The sequence below is a fragment of the Penicillium verrucosum genome, assembly GCF_028828655.1.
Source record: "Penicillium verrucosum strain IBT 35672 chromosome Unknown utg000001l_segment0_segment0, whole genome shotgun sequence".
Classification (NCBI taxonomy): domain Eukaryota; kingdom Fungi; phylum Ascomycota; class Eurotiomycetes; order Eurotiales; family Aspergillaceae; genus Penicillium; species Penicillium verrucosum.
In genome coordinates, this window is record NW_026643210.1 from 6,669,673 (window position 1) to 6,689,186 (window position 19,514).

The following is a 19,514-nucleotide window of genomic DNA, read 5'->3' on the forward strand; positions in this document are numbered from 1 at the left end:
AGGAACTCGACACCGAAAGGCGGCCCCCCACACTCTCGAAAATTCGCAGATCCACCCGATTATTGAAAGATTGTACTCCGTACTCCGTACACGGATTGCCGATACTCATCCCGTGGAACACACACAGGGGGGAGGGGACAAACATTCCGGGAAATACATACAATCTCATCCGATAGAATACAACCCTTGAAAAGACACGACAACATGAGCAGGGAATGAATATGCATGGTGATTCCCACAGTCACACCGACTATACCCGGTGTGTGCCTGGTAAACATGACCAGGCCGTATTTTCCCCCCTCAGAATCCGGGGAAGAAAGGAACTTCCCGCGGGGTAAAAGGGTCGAATCATTTGCTTGTACGAGAAAATTGATTTTCCGCTGGTTTTCTTCATGATCACGAGGGCAACTGACTGTGGCGGGAAGCGGATTCCGACATATCCGATCTCATGCTTATCCGGTGTAGTTTACAGGGTGTGCTGGGCCTTGATCCGTATGGCTAATTTTGTGTTTGGATGTTTGGATGTTTGGAGGATAAGGACAGCGTAGACAGGCTTCAGGTCCAATCGGTGGGTAATGTTGAGGAGGTACCTGTCAGTGGATCTGACATGTCTGAAGAGCCCATGGAGTCCAGAGTCAGAGTCCGGAGTCCAACGGGTAGTTGTAGATCAATGGTATCAGTAACTAGTTACCTTTAATGTTAGTTCTGGAACTAACATTGATTTAACATTGGAGGAGACGAAGTGGAGTTAGAAATGAAATGAATATCAAATATCGCATGTAGATATTGATTCAAATCAATCTTATACTGCAATCACCATTTTCTATACAAAAACATGTCAATCAGTTCATGGGGGCGGGGCGGGGAGGCGGTATTACATAAGCCATCTCCAGGCCACCGCGACAGCTCCAGATCATCAAAGCTCCGACTTATTGGTTCGGGCCTCGATAGCTGCAGCCTCAATTACCTCCACAATGGCTTCCCTCTTCTTCTCCACACCGGTCGACATCGATGTGGTCCTCGAAGACCTCGATGAGCGCCAGACCGTCGACGTCAAGCTCGACAAGGGCCGCCGCGAGCGGGTCCCTCTGTACATGGACGGCGAGTCCGTCAAGGGTGCCGTGACCATCAGACCGAAGGATGGCAAGCGACTCGAACATACGGGGATCAAGGTGCAATTTATTGGCACGATTGGTGCGTTGGACCATCCACCCAGCCTCTCCCAGCTGGATTTCGCCATCGCTGATTCGCCGCTAACACCTTGCTATTTCGGAATACAGAGATGTTCTACGACCGAGGCAACCATTATGAATTCCTTTCCCTGGTCCAGGAACTCGCCGCCCCCGGCGAGCTGCTCCACCCGCAGACCTTCCCCTTCAATTTCAAGAACGTTGAAAAGCAATACGAGTCTTACAATGGTATCAACGTCAAGCTGCGCTACTTTGTCCGGGTGACTGTCTCGCGGCGCATGGCGGATGTCATTCGGGAGAAGGACTTGTGGGTGTACTCATACCGCATGCCACCGGAGAATAACAGCCCCATCAAGATGGACGTCGGTATCGAGGACTGCTTGCATATCGAATTCGAATATTCCAAATCCAAGTATCATCTCAAGGATGTGATTGTTGGCCGTATCTATTTCTTGCTCGTGCGGCTCAAGATCAAGCATATGGAATTGTCTATCATTCGGCGCGAGACAACGGGATCCCCGCCAAATCAATATAACGAGAGTGAGACTTTGGTGCGCTTTGAGGTATGTGGTATATTGAACAACACTTGATGTAATATTGGGGGTATGAAACGCAGAGCATAGGAATGCTGACTTGTGTACAGATTATGGATGGTTCGCCATCCAGAGGTTAGTGAACACTGCGCAAACCGTGGACCCAACGGCCATTAACCCGCGGTCTCAATGATTCTCGCGAGGATTGATTGGCAAGCTTGGGGTAACCTTGAGCATAGCTGACTTTTCATAGGTGAAACCATTCCAATCCGTCTGTTCCTTGGTGGATTTGACTTGACGCCGACATTCCGCGACGTTAACAAGAAGTACTCGACAAGGTACTATCTCAGTCTCGTACTGATTGACGAAGGTACGCTCCAATTACCCCCCATTCTTTCTCTGTTTCTTTCCCCAGTCCTTGGCAATCTTCAAATCACAGTCCATGGCGCATCCCAGAATGCGGGGTGCAGACACGGAAGATGCCTGCAATAGCCGTCGGCAATTGAAATTACCCCATCCAAGTCGGCCCGGGTTGCGTCATGTGTTTCCGATTTGCATCCCCCCCAATTCCCGACACCCCCACGCTAAACCACTTCTGGTTCTAACCGATGCAATTTACCATACTCTTCCCTTCTGATACATCATTGGTCTACAATGTCAATGTCTCAAACTAATCAAATAACAGATGCCCGTCGCTACTTCAAACAATCCGAAATTGCGCTCTACCGCCAAGCCCCCGAGATCGCCCCGAACGCCCAGATCGCACAGCAACAGCAGATCCAGCAGCAGATGATCCTCGAGCAACAGCGTCAGCAGCCCGCTCTTCCACCGGGCTCTGCTACCGCTGGTCCCGGCAGGGAAGTCACCACGCCGCTTCGGCAGGAGCCGCAGCCTGTTCCTGCGCCTGCAGCATAGACTATCGCATTCTATTCTCATTGTCGCTCGCGTCTTTCTTACAGCTTCTTGGTACCTGCGGATCTGTTCTTCTATACCCGCCTCTTGTCTCGATCTCGAATTTCCTCTAGTCCTCTACTTCTCTACTACTCTACTACTCACTATTCCTTTTGTGTCCGTTAGTCCTGTCTCACGGCTATGTCACGATATCACTTCTGTAGTATACTTTACTCTGCCTACAACATACATTCGTGCCAAGCCTCATTCTAAATCGAACCTCACCTTAAATTCAGATTGTAGAATGTCCTCCTTTCCGATGTCTTGGTCCGGGAAGATCTTGAGTCTAGAGTACAACATATAACCATAAAATAAAACAATGCATTGATCGCCACATAGTACATAATACACACGCAGCCGGGCCCGGGGGTCATCCTTTCTTTATCCACAACCAAGTCCTAGCTCTAATACTCCAACTGACCAATTTCCTGCAACACCTTCCCCAGCGCCTGGAGAATCTGCCCATCATCACGCTCTTTACCAGCAACCTGCACAGCGCGCACAACCAACGGATAAATCCACTCAAGATGTTTCCGATAGTGATGCTCCTCCGCATCCTCACCCTTAACAGCCGAGACAGTCTTCAGCGAAGGCGGATCTGGGATAGCCGACGGCTCACTCTTCAGCTCGACCATGCGGACGAGCAGATGGAGCAGCGCCTTGCGGGCAGGCGTGGGCTGAGGCATCAAGCCGCGCAACGGCTGGTCTGCGATGTAAGACTTGAGCGAGACCGCGCAGCGCAGGAGGAGGTAGGGTGAGATCGAGCGGGCGAGCAGGGTCTGCGGGGACGGGGCGTCTGCTTTTGTTTCGGTCTTGGCTTGCGAGTGTGCGGCGAGCTCGAAGAGCGTGTCTATGAGGACGTATGCTATTCCCGGGCGCAAGGTTGGTGGTGGGTTGAAGGTGCGGCCGGGGCGGACGTTGTAGAAGTCCTGTAGGGGTGTGTCTTCGGGACCGGTGGTTGGTAGGTCGAAGCGGAGGGGGCGTAAATGAAGGAGGAGCGGAAGAGAGCGCGGGCGAAGTCGCGGCGGACGGCGTCTGGGATTGATGCTGCTCCGAGGGATGGGAGGATGAGAGTCTTCAGGCGGGTGAAGGCTTTTATGTCGAATGTTTCGTCTGCGGTGAGTCGGGCGTTGGGGAGTTGTTGGGATTGGAAGTCGCGGGCGGAAACTATTCCATTTGTGATGTCGACGATGCGTTGCCAGAACTGGGATGTTTCGGACTTGTTTGTCTTTGTGTATTGCTTTTCCACGTAGGGGACTGCAACTTGGAGAACGTTCAGGGACACTGTCGTGGCCTTTTGCCAGAGGAAAGGTTCGCGGTCCTTGCCTTGCCAGGTGTACTTTTGCGTAATTAGAGTACCGAGGTGCTCGAGGGATTTCGCAAGTGCACCATTCGTGAAGACATCTTGCTTGATGCCGAATTCGGCGATGTACCAGCTGACAAGATCGATGGTGCGCTTCGAGAAGGCCACGAACGCCGGTCTTCGGCTGTCGCTGTCAGGGCTCCATTTCGATAGTGCTGAATCGGACAGTTCGGCAAGACACAAGAGAATATCCGGCTGGGAGTCCTCTTTCTCCAGGCAGAGTGTCTTGATACAATCAATGACCAGGGTCTGCAGGGCCGAGGGTCGGTCGACATCTGGAGAGTAACGCGGAGAGACCGAGTTCCACGCAAGTAAACTGAGATGATGGAGGACCTTTTCGATGTGTTTCGTAGTCAGCTGGTCTTTGTAAAGGCGGTAGACCTGCTGGAATGCATGTAGATAGGCCAAAGCAGCATCCTGGTTTGGTTGGTCCAAGTCGAGCGTTTTCTCATCGCCAGCAGGGTGTCCGTTTTCCCAAAGGAGCCATGCACATTCAAGAGCATCGTTGCTAAGTTCATCTCCATTTTGCACCAGGAGGAGAATTGCCGAGAGGCTAGAAAATGTTGCTTCACTGAATTCCAAAACATGCAAGTCAATCAGACTTTGCAAGTACTTCAAAAGTCGCTTCCAGGATTGATCGAACTTCTCATCCTGCACCAGGGTCTCGAAGAAATTCGTCATCAGATTCGACAAACCCTTGACCATCACCACTGTCGTATCCACCCACGCCTTGAAGTCATCGGATTTTGCATTGCTCCGATTGTTCTTGGCTTGGAGGAGAGGGGTCTCAATTCCCTCGGCCATCTTAAAGAGGACCATGTTTAGACACAAACGCCAAGCTTTGGGTGAGAGCTGCTGCCCGTAGGCGTCAAAGATGCGCAAAAGCGTATGGACTGCGCTATTTCGAATCTCAGGTCGACTATCTGTCGTGATATCAACGATGCGAAGCAACAGCAGCAGCCACAACGAGTTCCGAGAAACAGAAGGGTCTTCGTCATGGGCTAATTTAGCTAGCTCTTCTTCGCTGACGGATGCATCGACATGGGCAAGTGAGATCTGCTCAATCTGACCCTGGAGAAAGTCGGAAACGTTCCAGAAAAATGAGGTGGTGGTGAGGGAGATGTTGAAATCTTGGATTTGCGACGTAAAGCTGGAGAAGGCATTCACCAAGCTCAAGAGACAAGGCGCTGGCAGTAGAGAGAGGAAATCGGATGCAACAAGGTGCAAAGACTTATACGCAGCACGTACTAAACGAGGGCCTGCCGGAAGAGCTGACGATCTGCGCTCTATTAGAGTGGAAGGCCTATCGCCAGCCCCAAGATCTGGGGAAAATTGGAAAACACCAGATATCAAATCAAATATCAGGTGCCATCCGTCCACGAAGGTTTCTGCATACTGTTCTAGGATGTTATTTAACACTTCCAAGGTCTGTTCGTGAATTTCAATGACGGTTATCGGTAAAGACTTGGAGGTGTGCATATCCGATGCATAGAGCGAGGCGACCTGAGCTTTCAATGTCTGCAAATTCCTCGTCTGCACTTGATTGTAGACTTTCTCGTCGTCTTCTTCCCTTTGCTTCATTGTTGAGAAGGCGAGTGAATTCAAAATTGCGCTTGCCTGCAGGCGAAGATTTGGACTGACGGTAGTATTTGCGGAAGCCGAGATGAGACTTTGCGTCAGTAACTCCCATGCTTTGCTGTCGTCTTCTTCAAGCGAAGACAGTCTCCCAAGGTTTGCCTTGGCTAGTTCGTTTCCTCTCTCAAGTACAAATTTGAGTTCCTCGTCTTGCATTCTTGATTTTCCGACAGTATGCGACACGCGTCGGGAACCTTGGTGCAAGCGTCCACCTGCTTGGGAGGATTGTGGCGTTCGAGGCATTTCTGATACTTCCTGGGCATCACCCCGGTTGCGACGCTGCTCCGTAAATGTTGACAGATTCAACAAGGCAAGTAGTATTTCCTCGAAAGATACACTTGGGAAATCGCTGGAGCTTTCGAGCATTTTGGTAGAAGCCGCCTGTACCGCGATCACTTCAGGCCCAAGATTAGCAGTTGGCACATCGTTTCCTGGGGTGACTGGAATCTCCCCAACTCCACTGGCCGATTTTACCATTGCGCTTGAGGACATGCCAATCACTAGTCCAGTATATTGAAGTGTTTCAAAAATAATGGACCAGGCTGGCTGATCTAATGTCGGCCCCAAGGCAATTCCGAGGTTGAGCAAAGCCCGCATGCAAAGCAGGTTCCTTGTGCTTAAAGACACCGGAGGCCCTTCCCCGGCAGTTGTCCCTGCAGACTCTATTGACAAAGGGCCGGAATTTGACAGATCCGCACTTCTCCGTTTCTTTTGGGCCGCGTCACTTTGCTGAGAGCCAGTGACAGACACATTATGTGATTTGGCACCACCTGCACTCACGGGCGTGGCAGCTTTTCCAAGAGTTGTCAAGAAAGCATCTCGGGGAACAGCTAATCTTAGAAGACCGGCCACATGAGCTAATTTTTGAAATGCTCGAACAAGATTGTGGTAATACTCATCATCCAAGGATGCGCGCAAGAAGATGGAGCAAGCTGCTAGGACAGCGGGCCAACAGTTCTCTATTATCGCCGCACAAGTCTTGATGGCGGGATACTGTACATGAGACTGCAGATCCAGAGGATTGATGGGAACATGTGGCTTTTTCGACGACGAGGTAGACTGCACTCGGGTGGGTTCTGCTGTGAAATCTTGAGAAGACCTGGCGGAGTCGGGTCCTTGAACTGGGCTCATAAGTCGATTCTTGCGTCTTTGCTTTAGGTCTGGGACCGTCAATGGAAGAATAAATTTCGCTAGCCCTTCAGCAAAGCTGCTGATACAATTAAGAACGAGGCTGTAAATGTAAGTGTCCGGCGGTGTGGGCGGATCTGTCTTGTCTAGGAGATCGATGAATGGCGCACGAACAACACTCCACTGGGTGCTGATTCCAGGCACCTTTGTCTCACTGGGAGGAACAGTTGACCCAATGACACCAGCAACACCACCTGTTTCGAGAGTTATTTGATCCTCTGTGGTAGATCTTGAATGCTCCGCGCGGGAAGGTACTGTTGATTGATTGCTGACGCCAATCAAAGCAGGCTTCTCTGAAGCTAGCCGAACAAGCGCAGCCATGTGGTCGCGGAGGATGTTCTTTCTGCCTTCCTCGCCGTCATACAAAGTATAGATCAGCCGCACAGCACCCGGCTCCGAGTATAGCCCCCGAAAAACTTCCATGCAAAGTAATCGTTTCCAAGGAGCGGTCGCATCTGGTTCAACGAGATGGGTTATCAGACTCAATGCCATCTCGCATTCTGTAGTCAACAGAGACATATAACGCTTCAGAAGAATGAGAAGAATTCGAGTGACTCGGACAGTTTGAGCGAATGAATACCTCTCAGATAGACAACGGACGGCTAGTGGTAACAACCGAACGCGCAGCACTTGCGAAAGTTCGGGATGTCCCACAAAAAGGCGGCCGCTGTTCAGAAGGATACTCTCTATAAGTTCGAGCACAAAAGTCGGGGATAGGGTTCGAGTTCGCAGAAATTGCAGTGGTTCACCATCGATCAGACGACAGAGATCATCCAATACTTGCAGTGCATCATAGGCGAAGTAGCCGATGTTAAGCGACTGACCATCGACTTTGATTGTTGTGGTGATTTTGGCATCATTGGGAAGATTGTCTTCGCTCGAAACCCTTTCAAATGTAGATACCACCAGCTGCTGGAGAGTGGCAGCGGCAGTACTAGAGACTGCAATTGTCTTGCTTGCCTGTAACGTGGCGCATATTTCCAAGGTGTTCGCAAGAAGCTCCCCGCTCAATTCATTGGAATAAAACTGCAAAAGCGAAGGCAGAGATTGTAGAATTTTCAGCTGGATATCAAGGCCTAGCAAGCGTTAGCGCAATTAAAACATGTTGATTTGTTTGGTCATTTACTCAAGCTCGTTGTCTCCTTCAGGCCTGCGAGGACATCTTTCAAACGACTCGAGGGTAATGAGCGAGATGCAATTAGTCTCTGTAAACAGATAACACCAATACCGGCAAGCTTTGCATGTCGAGTATGGCATGCAATGATGAATGGCTCGACGAAATTCGGTTTGCGAACAAGGTCTAATGGCAATTTAGTGGTTGAGAACTGACAAAAACATTGCCATGTGAGAAATTACCTGCTGCTATCTGAGCCTCTGAAGTTGAGGGCAGTGCTTTGAGCTCATTCAACGATTGTTCAGCGGCCTGTCAATTCATCATTAGTGTGCCATGGCCGATGATGCCTAGAGAGTGATAACTAACATTTCGTAAATCGGAGTTTTTCCTTCGAGACTCATGAATCAAATTGGCAATCTCCGTCTGCAAGAATTGGGAGGACATTTCTATTATAGGTCTGTTGTCTCAAAGCATGGCCAGCACAGGCTAATGCCCGAGGTCCCGATGTCAACAGTACGGGGAGCTCTCGATCGCAGATGAATGTATCGGTGTTTCCACACCAGACTAGTTGTAGAATTTGAGCTTTGATGCTGAGTTCATGTGAGCAGCAAGAGAACAATGACAGCGATTCTGCTATTACAACGATTCCACGATGGGATCAACAAGGCGTGGCATCTCCAACAGGTGCCAAGCCATAGATAAGCTGTATCGCACGTGATCGTGTTCTGACTTGACCGCCTAGCGCATTGCCCCTCTTGTCGCAACATCCCTCTTCGGCATCTATTCACACTTGTCGTGATATTTCCAGCCTTTGAAACCACTATTCAGTGCTCAACATGGCTGCTAAGGTCCCAAGAAACTTTCGACTCCTGGAGGAGCTTGAGAAGGGTGAGAAGGGTCTGAGTGCAGGTACGATCAACTCCTACGATCTCCGACAATGTCCGATCTTAGATCACTGACGTATGTGTCTTATTTCTAGATGCCTGCTCATACGGACTTGCTGATGGGGAGGATATGATGATGAGCAACTGGAATGGAACCATTCTCGGCCCGCCTCACGTTAGTTTCTGACTGTACCTCACGCCACCACGAAACTATCGCTAATCTGCCGTCTTTCAGAGCGTTCATGAGAACCGGATATACAGTGTGAACATTCACTGCGGACCTGACTACCCCGATAACCCGCCTACCATTCAATTCGTCTCTCGAGTGAACATTCCATGTGTTGATTCCAGCTCTGGCAAGGTATGAGGAGAGTGGATACGAAAACACGAAGCCATTACTGAGTGTTTATACTACAGGTCGATCCGACAAAGCTTCCAACCCTTGCGCAGTGGAAACGAGACAACACCATGGAGACAGTTCTAATTGAATTGAGAAGGTAAGCACAAATAATGGCACAAGTCGACGGTTGAGGTTGACACTTTATCCAGGTACATGGCCTTGCCCCAGCATAAGAAGCTGCCGCAGCCCCCAGAGGGCTCAACTTTTTAGTCCAGCATGTGAGACCCACTCAGTGCAGGCGGATCTCGGAGTATCAGGGTCGGCTTCATTTAAATTTCCTGGCTTCTTCTCTTTTTCTATGACCCTAGAGCGTGTACAGTCTCTGCATGAAAGCATCAGCAAGGGTTCTTTTGGGCCCCAACTTTCAATTTCCATCCCTACATTAGGTATCTATCTCTAAAGTTTTTTGTTTTGTGGAACTGGGCATTGCGGCAGGCGCGTGTTTACCAATAACAAAATCAAATGATCGTTATTCTTTTATTGAGTGATGACATACTCCGTAGAGTGATTCACTTAGCCAATGATTGTCTTTGTAGGCGTAAATTCTTGCTGTCTAGTATGAAGCAACCATAGGGTCGTGAGACACCACATCAAATATAGGGACAGGGCAAGACACCAAGAAGACCAATCCATGCTCTAGTTCTCAGTGTAGTTCTCACTGGATGGCGTTCGTGCCCTTACAGTTCCCACCTCTCTGACCCAACCCCATGCAGGAGATAAAACACAGCAGAAGACAACCAGACACAAGAGGGTGTAGACTGCGCCATGAAAATTGAGAGAAATGTTAACCAATAGAGGGTACATCATCTACGTTTACTGAAAAACTTCTTCTCCAAGCACCCGGACAAGCCGAACAGTTGATGAAAAAGGAGTTCGCGTCGATCGGGGTCAGTGTAAGCCCAATGACACTGTGCAACGAGGCATGCGCAAGCACAGGGGCCAAGCTGCGGGTTCCAAAAATAGGAATAATCAAAGTGTTTCCTGGACGGAAACTTTCAGAGATTAAACTGAAAAGAACAGATACTACACTTGATCTAAGCCAATAGGCAAAGAGAGCTAAAGAAGAAAGAAAAGAAGAAGAAGATTTGCGGGGGGGATGTGGGTATATATAGACAAATATGGTCACGTGACCTTCGCGCGGGTCCCCTTGCCGGAAGACGCCAGAATTGTATACCGCCGTCTAGATTGGATCCGGATGATTCCAAAATTGTATACCACCTTCTAAATCGGATGCCGGAAAATACCAGAATTGTATGCCGCCTGGATGCCGGAAGATGCCATAAGTCTCTACTACCGAGGCAGGAGCGGTACCCAATTAGGAATGTGAGACTGATTGGAAAGTCTAGACACTGGTATGTGGCTGGTTGGGTCTGGTAGCGAAAGCCATAACCACCGAGCCTTATTTGATTTGGTGAGCCGATAGCGGTTGATAAGACTGTTTAACACTTGCATATCACAGTATGAAAAATTACACTACCACAGACCAAAAATATACTCAGTCACCAAATCATTAAATTTCTTAAAACTCCCTAACGAGACTTGATATCATATAAGAACCAATAGGTCAAAAGACAAGATTCCTATAGACAACCGTTGTTGACATGTCAAGTTGTAATTTATCCTATTTACTATGGTGTTCTTGGGGTGTTACGTATGTTGTACAACATATTCAGGCATCTTTAGGCGGGTCCCTAAAATATATTGCCATACGCTAATGCATTTCCAGTAGGCGGTAAATGGGCGGTGTCCACCCCAGGCAGGAACAAGATAAGACATAACTATGGTTGTTTAGCTTTGGCTTCATTATTGGTATAACTATTCAACACGGCAGAATGCATAAAGTGCTGGTGCCGAAGCATAACGGGGCTCATCGCTTTGCTTGTGAGAGATGACTCCCTACCTTTTCAATCCTTCCAGCTGACAATCTGTCTATGACAGGTTTGGCGCTTTATCGAGCACTTCTCCGACAATGCCGTCCTTCAGCTGCAAACACTCTGTGGCTAGGTGAAGCTAAACCTCTCATTCGACAGAATTTTCGAAAATATAAAAAATTACAAAGCCCATCACAAACAGCAAATGCTCTGAAGGCAGGCTATGAGGTATGCGCGTCGAATCTTCCTCCAGGCTAAGCTTATGTGTTAATATCTTGTCGCCGTATGACAGGCTCTAGATCTCCTCTCCTCGTCTCATACCAATCAGCATGATGCACACCGGATCACGACTCTCATAGCCCAAGCCAGATCACAGAAAGATAAATATGCTGCGATGCAAAGGAAAATTCGGCTGGCAGCGCCACCTGCCAAACCACTTACGCCCAAGAAAGCCCGAAAAGTAAAGTCAATTCGCTTTCAGGAGGAAACAAATCAGCGACATCCGAACGCTACCTCGATCCTAGACAGACCCCGGCCGTTAGGTGACAAGAAGCGCAATGTCCCTGTACTTGTCAATGCACGCGGACTTCCGTTCCTGCGCTATAAAAAGCCGCAGCCGAGAAACGTTAGCAGCGTCATTCGAACAAAACTTGGGCGTCGTTGGAACTGGATCGAACGTCGAGACCGGCTGAAAGTAGAACTTCTTTTCGCTAAGGATGAAGAGGAATGGGATCGTGTCACCGAGACTAAGGAACCATCCACTTGGTCTGAGCATCCCGCAAATGCCATTGTCGATGTCAATGCGAAAATCGCACACTTCGATATGCATTCCAAAGAGCTTGCAGATAACATGTGGAAGATCGTTCTAGCTGAAAAGGCTTTGGCGGAAGAAGAAGCTAACCAAAAACAGCTAAAGCAATGAACCTTGGAAACCAAGTGGTCCATCTTGCCGCGCAGACGTCATTGCCATCACAAAGTACATTCCCCTGGCTCTTCGGGCAGACGAACGTGCCATTATAGCTTAGGTCAATGCCCAGCTACATCACAGCCACCGTCCATGGCCATGCGACCAATGGGCACCATGGACTGCTAGCATTGTCAAAGTCACTGGACTTCAGCAAGCAGCTCCTAGAAAGACAACGGTTCTGTTTCAGGCCCTTTGTTGTCTAATGATTTGAGCATTATCTTTCCCTGTACCATAACCCAAGTCCATGCGGACTTTCAGATCTGTATATTACTCCGCCTACCTTTAATACCAGTTCGCTGGTTTCTCAGTATAATCACACCAATTCAACAAGGTTATAATACATAATTTCAAAGTAATGGCAGGTCGTTAACATTTCTATGTATTACTTATGCAGCCACTTTGAGCTTCTCAACAGCTGGCAGGGCATCCTCGTCTTCCTCGTCATAATCACCCTTGGCCAAGCCCTTCTCCCACAACTGCCGACCTGTGAGCTTTTTCTCCTCTTTCGTGGTCTTTTTCTTCTTGTCCTCCGATTCCTTTTCTTCGCGTACTCGAAGCTCCTCGTCCTCCATCTCCTTTTTGAACTTTGCATGCCACTCCAAGAAGGACTGGACGGTGACTGCTGTGCCGTGGAATTTTCGGTTCTCCTCCTCTTCTCTCTTCGCGGCGACTTGGTCCATTTCAGCTTGAATGGCGTCTGCTCGCTCGATCATAAGCTGCTCTGCGCTTTCCTTAAGTGCGCTGACCAGTGTGAATATCATCGGCATTCCCAGGTTCTCCTCGATGGTGGGCTGAAGAGACTCCATCAGTAGGTCCCGGTCTTCCTGGACATCTAGCCGGGGATGCTTCACGGCATTAGGTGGAGAGGAAATGCTGAGATTTGGGCCAACATCGGGGTATTCTTCCGGGTAGGCGACTTCCAGGCATATGACGGGTTGTTCTGATTCATCGCCATCATATTCGAGGGCATCGAGAGTTATGGATACACGGTACGAGGTTTCGGATATGTCTAGGTGCCAGGTCTCGCTGTGAGCAAGGATAAAAAGAAACTTTGACCCATCTGAAGAACTTGTCTATTACTTACCGGTAATTTCATCAGGGAAGATTGAATCGAGCACTTCACGCTCTTCAATCTGGTCTTCGCGACCCATAGCTGTTGATCCGCCCGCGGATTGGAGGGGTAACGATTTAAGCGCCGGAGGTGCAGATTCTTCGGGAAACACCTCGTGGGCAGATGAGAGTGGTTCTAGCGGGAAGGATTGAAATATTGTCTAAGCAAGACTTTGAGATATCGTAGTATTAACCAACTCAGAAAAAAAGATCGGAGCGCAAACCAAGTCAACGCACCAAACGTCGGGGCCAAGCCGGGTCACGTGTATCTATCAATTCGCCGTCATCCTCGATGGCTTCTACTATTTGCTTGAGAACACTCTGATCCGCTCACTAACATTCACAGAATATACTCCCCAAGCTAGGTTAACATCGAGGATATATATAAGACATATAAAGAGACATTGGAGTTTTACATATAACGTCCATCGTCTTAGATAAATCAAATTGTTGAAGTTCTACGTCTTGAAGGGTAAATACTGCATACATATATATACACGGCATTATTCCTATTCCGGGTGGCACTTCTAGGTATGGCTGATAATTAATTCCATCTAGCTATAACACACAAACGGTATGGTAGTGGTGTTGTGGTGTGTTGTAGTTCTCACTCCACGACCAAGGCGGTCAAAAGCATAAACTTGACAATATTGCGGTCCCACATGCAAACCCGTCAAACAGCCGCCTCAAATTTTTGGAGGTACACTTTTTTCTAACTTCTTCCAGATACCCTGCAGGTTACAATTGTCAATCACCCTGCTTAGTATTCCAGTCGACGACATAACCAGTTTTTGACTGCGTCCTGCCATGGGAAAGCCTAGACCGCAAAAGAAGAAATCATCCAAGCCCCGCGAAAAGTCCGTACTCGGCCCTGGTGGCTCGATCTCGAAAGGCAACATGGCTCAAGATCCCTCGACGTTACTCGACCAAGCCACAATCCTCCTACAAACTGGTCGAGCCGATGAGGCACTTGTGGTTGCACAGCAGGCTCTGGATTTGACCGCTGAAAATACTACTGCACAGCTCCCCGCCATTAACCTGCTTGGAGAAATCAATGTCGAGCTAGGCGACATCGACACCGCTAGAAACTGCTTCCTTCAGGCTGTTCAACTCGATCAGAATGGCTCGATACCGGAATCTCAGGGAGGGGGAGCTGAGAAGTTCCTATGGCTTGCACAATTGAGTGAGCAAGGTGGAAAGGACAGTGTCCTGTGGTTCGAGATGGGTGTGGCGTCCCTCAGACAGACTATTCAGTCTCTTGAGGGGAAAACATCACCGGAGCAGATCGCCGACATCACACAGAAGAAGACCAAGATGTCTAACGCACTCTGCGCTGTCGCTGAAACCTATATGACCGATCTTTCGTGAGTTTCTCTGTGTTCTAGATTCTATGCGGGCCAACACTAACATATACACTCAGCTGGGAAGAGGATGCCGAAGCTCGGTGCGAAGCACTTATTACGGAAGCCCTCCTTGTCACACCCGAAGAGCCGGAGGTACTACAGACCCTCGCCTCCATCCGGATTTCACAACTACGTACCGAAGATGCGCAAGCCGCGCTCACTCGGAGTATGAGCTTCTGGAAGGATTTGGCTCCAGAAGATCTCAAAATTCCCGATTTTGCGGTACGCATCAGTCTTGCGCGACTCTTGATGGAAGTGAATATGGAGTTCGAGGCTCTGGAAGTCCTCGAGCGCTTGATTCTAGAGGATGATCAAAGTGTAGAGGCCTGGTACCTCGGAGGCTGGTGTCTCTTCTTGCTGGCAGAAAAGCAACAGGCACCTAAGGATGCGACCGCCGATGAGCTTGCCGAGTCCCCGCGACATGCATCACTAGATGCTAGTCGTGAATGGCTCAAGCAAAGCTTGAAGCTCTACGATGTTCTTCAGTACGAGGATGACCGGCTCCGCGATCATGCCTTGGAGCTTGTACAGGAAATGAACAAAGAAATTGGAGAGGACGATGAGAGTGAAGCTGAAGGAGAGGGAGAAGGCGAGGATTCGGATGTGGAGATCGAAGTCGACTCCGACGACGAGATGGCGGATTTATAGATACCAAAAGTAACGACCACATGAGATGATGTACATGTTCATTGATTTGTTTGATTTGATACCACTAGAAGTAGTTTCTTTCATTTTTTTTCCCAACTTTCTCTTTCATCGTCGACCCCTTGAACCACAAACCAAAACTTCTTTGATATCGCCACCGCAATTCATTCATCGGTTCCGGATTAAGTTGCCTCCGGTGAAGCAGATGCCCGAATTTTTGTCAGAGCAGGTTTCAAGCGCGAGTGAAAGCGAGTTTGTCTCCGTGGCTGGCATCTCAAACTCCTGCAAAATGGATTTGGTACCAGCCCCAAAAGGAGAGGCTTCAGTAAAGACCACCGTGGTCGAAGTGGAGGCCGTGGATATGGGGGAACAGTACGATATAGAGGACGACGCGCCGGACCTCGCGCTTGAGATCTCGTCAGATTTGGAGTCGGACAGTGATGATTCCGACGGATGGGATAATCTGTCTAACTGCGATGAGGCGATCCAGTTCTTACGCGATGACCAGATCCGCGACGGCCTCGGTATGTAACTATATCCACCCTCACGTCTTACCCCGGACACCCCCGCTCTCGGAGATCTCAGAACGAACATTGGCTAACGCGCTGTGCTTTTCCGTCGCAGTTCCCGGTGCCTGTACTCTAGAAGAAGCGACTGCATATCGACAACGTCTACATGCGATTGGTAAGGCGGCGTTCGTGGAGGAGACCATCATCCGCGAAACCGTCACGGCCAAAAAGCTATGCACGGCATTTGGAATCGTGCCCCCGGCATTCCTCGATGGTGCGCCAGATGAGTCTTACCATTCTCTTCTGGCGGTCGCGATCTCGCGCGAGTTCTCCCGGAGGCCCAAACTTCCCCAGTACAACTCCATCGACGATGCTGTTCGGCTCCTTCGCGAGTCTCGAAACATCATCGTTCTGACGGGCGCAGGTGTATGTTTATATTGAAGATTATCCAGAAGATCCTTGATCCATAAGTTCTAACGGGTATTTTATCAGATCTCGACAAGTCTGGGCATTCCCGATTTCCGTTCTAAGGATACCGGACTCTATTCAAAACTGGCGCATCTAGGTCTGAGCGATCCACAAGAAGTCTTCGATATCCATATCTTCAGAGAGGACCCGAACATTTTCTTTTCTATTGCCAAGGATATCCTTCCAACGGAAAAGAAATGGTCGCCCACCCATGCGTTCATTCGGCTTCTACAAGACAAGGGGAAGCTGTTGACCAACTATACGCAGAATATCGATAACATTGAAGCAAATGCCGGGGTACGCCCGGAAAAGATTGTACAATGCCATGGATCCTTTGCGACGGCCACCTGCGTGAAGTGTGGATTCAACGTTCCTGGCGACGCGATCTTCGATGAAATCAGGGCGGGAAACATCCCCCACTGCACCGCCTGCAAGGAGAAAATCGCAGAAGAAGAACTAAAGCCGCAAGGTCTGAAGCGCAAGCGAAGTTCCAATGGTCAACAGAAAGACCGCAAGGTCTCCGACGACAGTTCAGATGAGGACGACTATGAAATCCCGACTCCTGGAGTGATGAAGGTCAGTGACCATTCGGTCCCTTGCTTGCTTTCTTCCATACTTACGAATAGTACAGCCTGATATCACATTCTTTGGTGAGGATCTACCCGATGAGTTTGGCCAACGTCTACTTCACCAAGATCGGGAACTAGCAGACCTAGTCATTGTGATCGGTACTTCGTTGAAGGTAGCCCCCGTGGCTGAAGTACCGGGGATCCTACCTCGCAAAGTCCCGCAGATCTACATCTCGCGCACGGTAAGTCATGTTCACAACATTGGCATTGTATCATACTAACCATGACATATAGCCGGTATCACATACCGAGTTCGATATTGATCTCTTGGGTGACTGTGATGTGGTGGTATCAGAACTTTCTCGTCGGGCGGGTTGGGATCTACAACATCATATGATACCAGCAGACGAGGAGGTGGATATTACCTCGGTGGATGGATATGAATCACGACATGTTTTCAAGGTAGTCGATGCATAGGGGCGGAGTTTAGTTTTGGGCATGTCTTGCTTCTATCTTAAGGGAGGGCGTATCTTCGGGTTTCTGTTCATAGCTGGATGTGGTGATATATCTTAGGCAGCCTTGGTCTCTTTTAGTTTTTTTGTGCGATTATATTCACACCTGGGTAGATCTGGGTTTCATCTGTAGTTTCAATCTATCGTTTTATTATCTTTCTCTTGATACACAATGCCTGTAATTAAAACATTTTAACTAATTCATATTCTAATAGTACAGTACTTAGTTCTCACTGAAGATAGTATTTCAAAACCTATGATTACTTATTTCGTTGAGGATATATAAATCCATACATATGTACCTGGACTGGACAGAGTCTGTCTCCGTGGAGTATATTTCTGAAGACCCGAGAGAAAAAAAAATTATCTCAACCCGCAACACCCCGCCTTCAAAGCAGCAACGAATTACATGAACTCCCACTGAAGAGAAATTCCTTGAGGAAAAACCAGATATATATTCGTCTTGCTAGCCATGGATTATCTGGTTCGGTTCGCCCAAGTCCATGAGACCTTCCGGCGGCCGGAACTCCAAGCCTGTGCCACACTCGCAGGCGTTGATATCGAAATCATCGCCTACAATGAATATGTATGATATACCTTTTCCATCGATATTCAAAGTGTCCAAATCATTCCATGACCATTGATCCAAAACGATGGTACCCCTCCTTTCTTCCTTACATGATCATCCCCAATTTGCAGAAACTTGACTGACATAGCCTAGTCACCATACTGTGTTGTAAGACTACCAAACGAAGCTGCGGCACGGGCAGTTGCCAAGCGCAGTATCCTGGTTAAAGATATATTCGAGCTATGGGGCGAAGGCACCAACTATGAAGAGCTACATGCGGATGTCCGTCAGCGAACCCAGGATCGTTGGAACGACTATATTGCTGTCCCGTTCAAATTCACAGTCGACTACTTCGCAGGAACTCGCAGCACAGTTCAGAAGGGAGAAATCATTCGATCCTTCTCATATATGGGGTTCAAAGGCCCAATCCGGCTAACAAACCCCGATGAGGAGTTTTTCGTGATGGAAGAGTACGTCGACGATGTTGAAGTCTCATCACTGGGCACGAAGCGAACAGGAGATCCACGAAAGATTTATCTCAGTCGCAAGGTTGCCGATAGCTGTCGCGAAGCCGTGCTTAAATACGACCTCAAGAAGCGTCGTTATATTAGCACGACTTCCATGGATGCCGAGTTGAGTCTCATTACGGCGAACATGGCTCTTGCAGCACCGGGGAAATTATTTTTCGACCCGTTTGTCGGAACTGGAAGTTTCATAGTTGCTGCTTCGCATTTCGGGGCTCTGACTCTGGGTGCAGACATTGATGGCCGTAGCTTCCGTGGTAAAGAGAGCGGAAAATTGGGCATATACGAGAATTTCGACCAATATGGGATCAAGAGCAAATTCTTGGATACGTTCACTTCCGATCTTACCAATACCCCACTGCGGAGAACTGCCGTTCTTGACGGCATTGTCTGCGATCCGCCATACGGCGTGCGTGAAGGACTTCGGGTTCTGGGAAATCGCAGGGGAAAACCTGCGGTTAATGTGATCATTGATGGCGTCCCTGCTTATCTGTAAGTTTTTCTATGCTTTCATTGGCCTCGCGACTTATAATACTGACTTGGACTTATAGCCGACCTGGTTTCGTTCCTCCCAAAAGGCCTTATGGCTTCGAGGCTCTGCAAAACGACGTTCTAAACTTCGCAGTTCGCTCCTTGGTCCCCAATGGCCGTTTGTCAATGTGGATGCCAACAACAAATGATGAGAAAACCGAGTTCCCTGTTCCCATGCATGAGAATCTCGAGATTATTAGTATCTCTGTTCAGAGTTTCAACACTTGTAAGTGACAGGTTTTATGATATAAACATGATATTGAAGTGGATTGGCTCATTCTGTGTCTTATAGGGGCTCGCCGACTTATAACCTACCGCCGTCTACCCGAGGGAGAATTGTCGGATATCTCACTGGCCCGGAAAAAGATGGACGACCAGGGTACTAGTGCAGATGATCTCAATGCATTCCGACGTGTGGTACGTATTATCTGTGAGTTGATGGCCCAGTACCTGGCTAATTTGTTGCACCAGCATATGCTCCCAGGCCACGGCACCAGGGTTGAGAAGGACCAAAAGACGGCCGAATAAGGACTCCGATATCAGAAATTCGATAGGAAGCTATATAGCCTACCCAGCTCG

At 48.8% G+C, this 19,514-nt stretch overlaps 8 protein-coding genes across 8 annotated transcripts; 6 read left to right on the plus strand and 2 right to left on the minus strand.

The window, feature by feature from the left end:
* Positions 1–974: 974 nt before the first annotated feature.
* On the plus strand, positions 975–2,638 carry N7516_002477 (vacuolar protein sorting-associated protein 26; the record flags this gene model as incomplete). The annotated part of the gene is made up of 5 exons (XM_057215197.1): positions 975–1,194; positions 1,281–1,753; positions 1,834–1,858; positions 1,977–2,093; positions 2,409–2,638. 5 exons carry the CDS (start codon positions 975–977, stop codon positions 2,636–2,638), a joined length of 1,065 nt encoding a protein of 354 aa, XP_057077080.1.
* Positions 2,639–3,078: 440 nt separating this feature from the next.
* N7516_002478 (uncharacterized protein) lies at positions 3,079–8,418 on the minus strand (the record flags this gene model as incomplete). The annotated part of the gene is made up of 5 exons (XM_057215198.1): positions 3,079–3,603; positions 3,627–7,936; positions 7,987–8,160; positions 8,217–8,283; positions 8,341–8,418. The coding sequence occupies 5 exons, from the start codon at positions 8,416–8,418 to the stop codon at positions 3,079–3,081; spliced, it is 5,154 nt and encodes a 1,717-aa protein (XP_057077081.1).
* A 392-nt stretch (positions 8,419–8,810) lies between these two features.
* N7516_002479 (E2 ubiquitin-conjugating protein MMS2) lies at positions 8,811–9,468 on the plus strand (the record flags this gene model as incomplete). Its single annotated transcript, XM_057215199.1, has 5 exons — positions 8,811–8,883; positions 8,954–9,033; positions 9,094–9,219; positions 9,276–9,355; positions 9,408–9,468. 5 exons carry the CDS (start codon positions 8,811–8,813, stop codon positions 9,466–9,468), a joined length of 420 nt encoding a protein of 139 aa, XP_057077082.1.
* Positions 9,469–11,090: 1,622 nt separating this feature from the next.
* Positions 11,091–12,051, plus strand: N7516_002480 (LYR motif-containing protein; the record flags this gene model as incomplete). The annotated part of the gene is made up of 3 exons (XM_057215200.1): positions 11,091–11,139; positions 11,197–11,357; positions 11,422–12,051. 3 exons carry the CDS (start codon positions 11,091–11,093, stop codon positions 12,049–12,051), a joined length of 840 nt encoding a protein of 279 aa, XP_057077083.1.
* Positions 12,052–12,482: 431 nt separating this feature from the next.
* On the minus strand, positions 12,483–13,247 carry N7516_002481 (RWD domain-containing protein; the record flags this gene model as incomplete). Its single annotated transcript, XM_057215201.1, has 2 exons — positions 12,483–13,105; positions 13,181–13,247. 2 exons carry the CDS (start codon positions 13,245–13,247, stop codon positions 12,483–12,485), a joined length of 690 nt encoding a protein of 229 aa, XP_057077084.1.
* Positions 13,248–13,996: 749 nt separating this feature from the next.
* N7516_002482 (ACL4 family protein) lies at positions 13,997–15,348 on the plus strand. The gene is made up of 2 exons (XM_057215202.1): positions 13,997–14,570; positions 14,627–15,348. The coding sequence occupies exons 1-2, from the start codon at positions 14,014–14,016 to the stop codon at positions 15,255–15,257; spliced, it is 1,188 nt and encodes a 395-aa protein (XP_057077085.1). The 5' UTR covers positions 13,997–14,013; the 3' UTR covers positions 15,258–15,348.
* Positions 15,349–15,543: 195 nt separating this feature from the next.
* N7516_002483 (putative histone deacetylase SIR2) lies at positions 15,544–17,277 on the plus strand (the record flags this gene model as incomplete). The annotated part of the gene is made up of 5 exons (XM_057215203.1): positions 15,544–15,778; positions 15,879–16,189; positions 16,256–16,807; positions 16,863–17,042; positions 17,095–17,277. 5 exons carry the CDS (start codon positions 15,544–15,546, stop codon positions 17,275–17,277), a joined length of 1,461 nt encoding a protein of 486 aa, XP_057077086.1.
* A 507-nt stretch (positions 17,278–17,784) lies between these two features.
* N7516_002484 (tRNA (guanine-N2-)-methyltransferase) lies at positions 17,785–19,463 on the plus strand (the record flags this gene model as incomplete). The annotated part of the gene is made up of 5 exons (XM_057215204.1): positions 17,785–17,898; positions 18,034–18,896; positions 18,956–19,161; positions 19,228–19,352; positions 19,407–19,463. The coding sequence occupies 5 exons, from the start codon at positions 17,785–17,787 to the stop codon at positions 19,461–19,463; spliced, it is 1,365 nt and encodes a 454-aa protein (XP_057077087.1).
* Between the last annotated feature and the right edge of the window lie 51 nt (positions 19,464–19,514).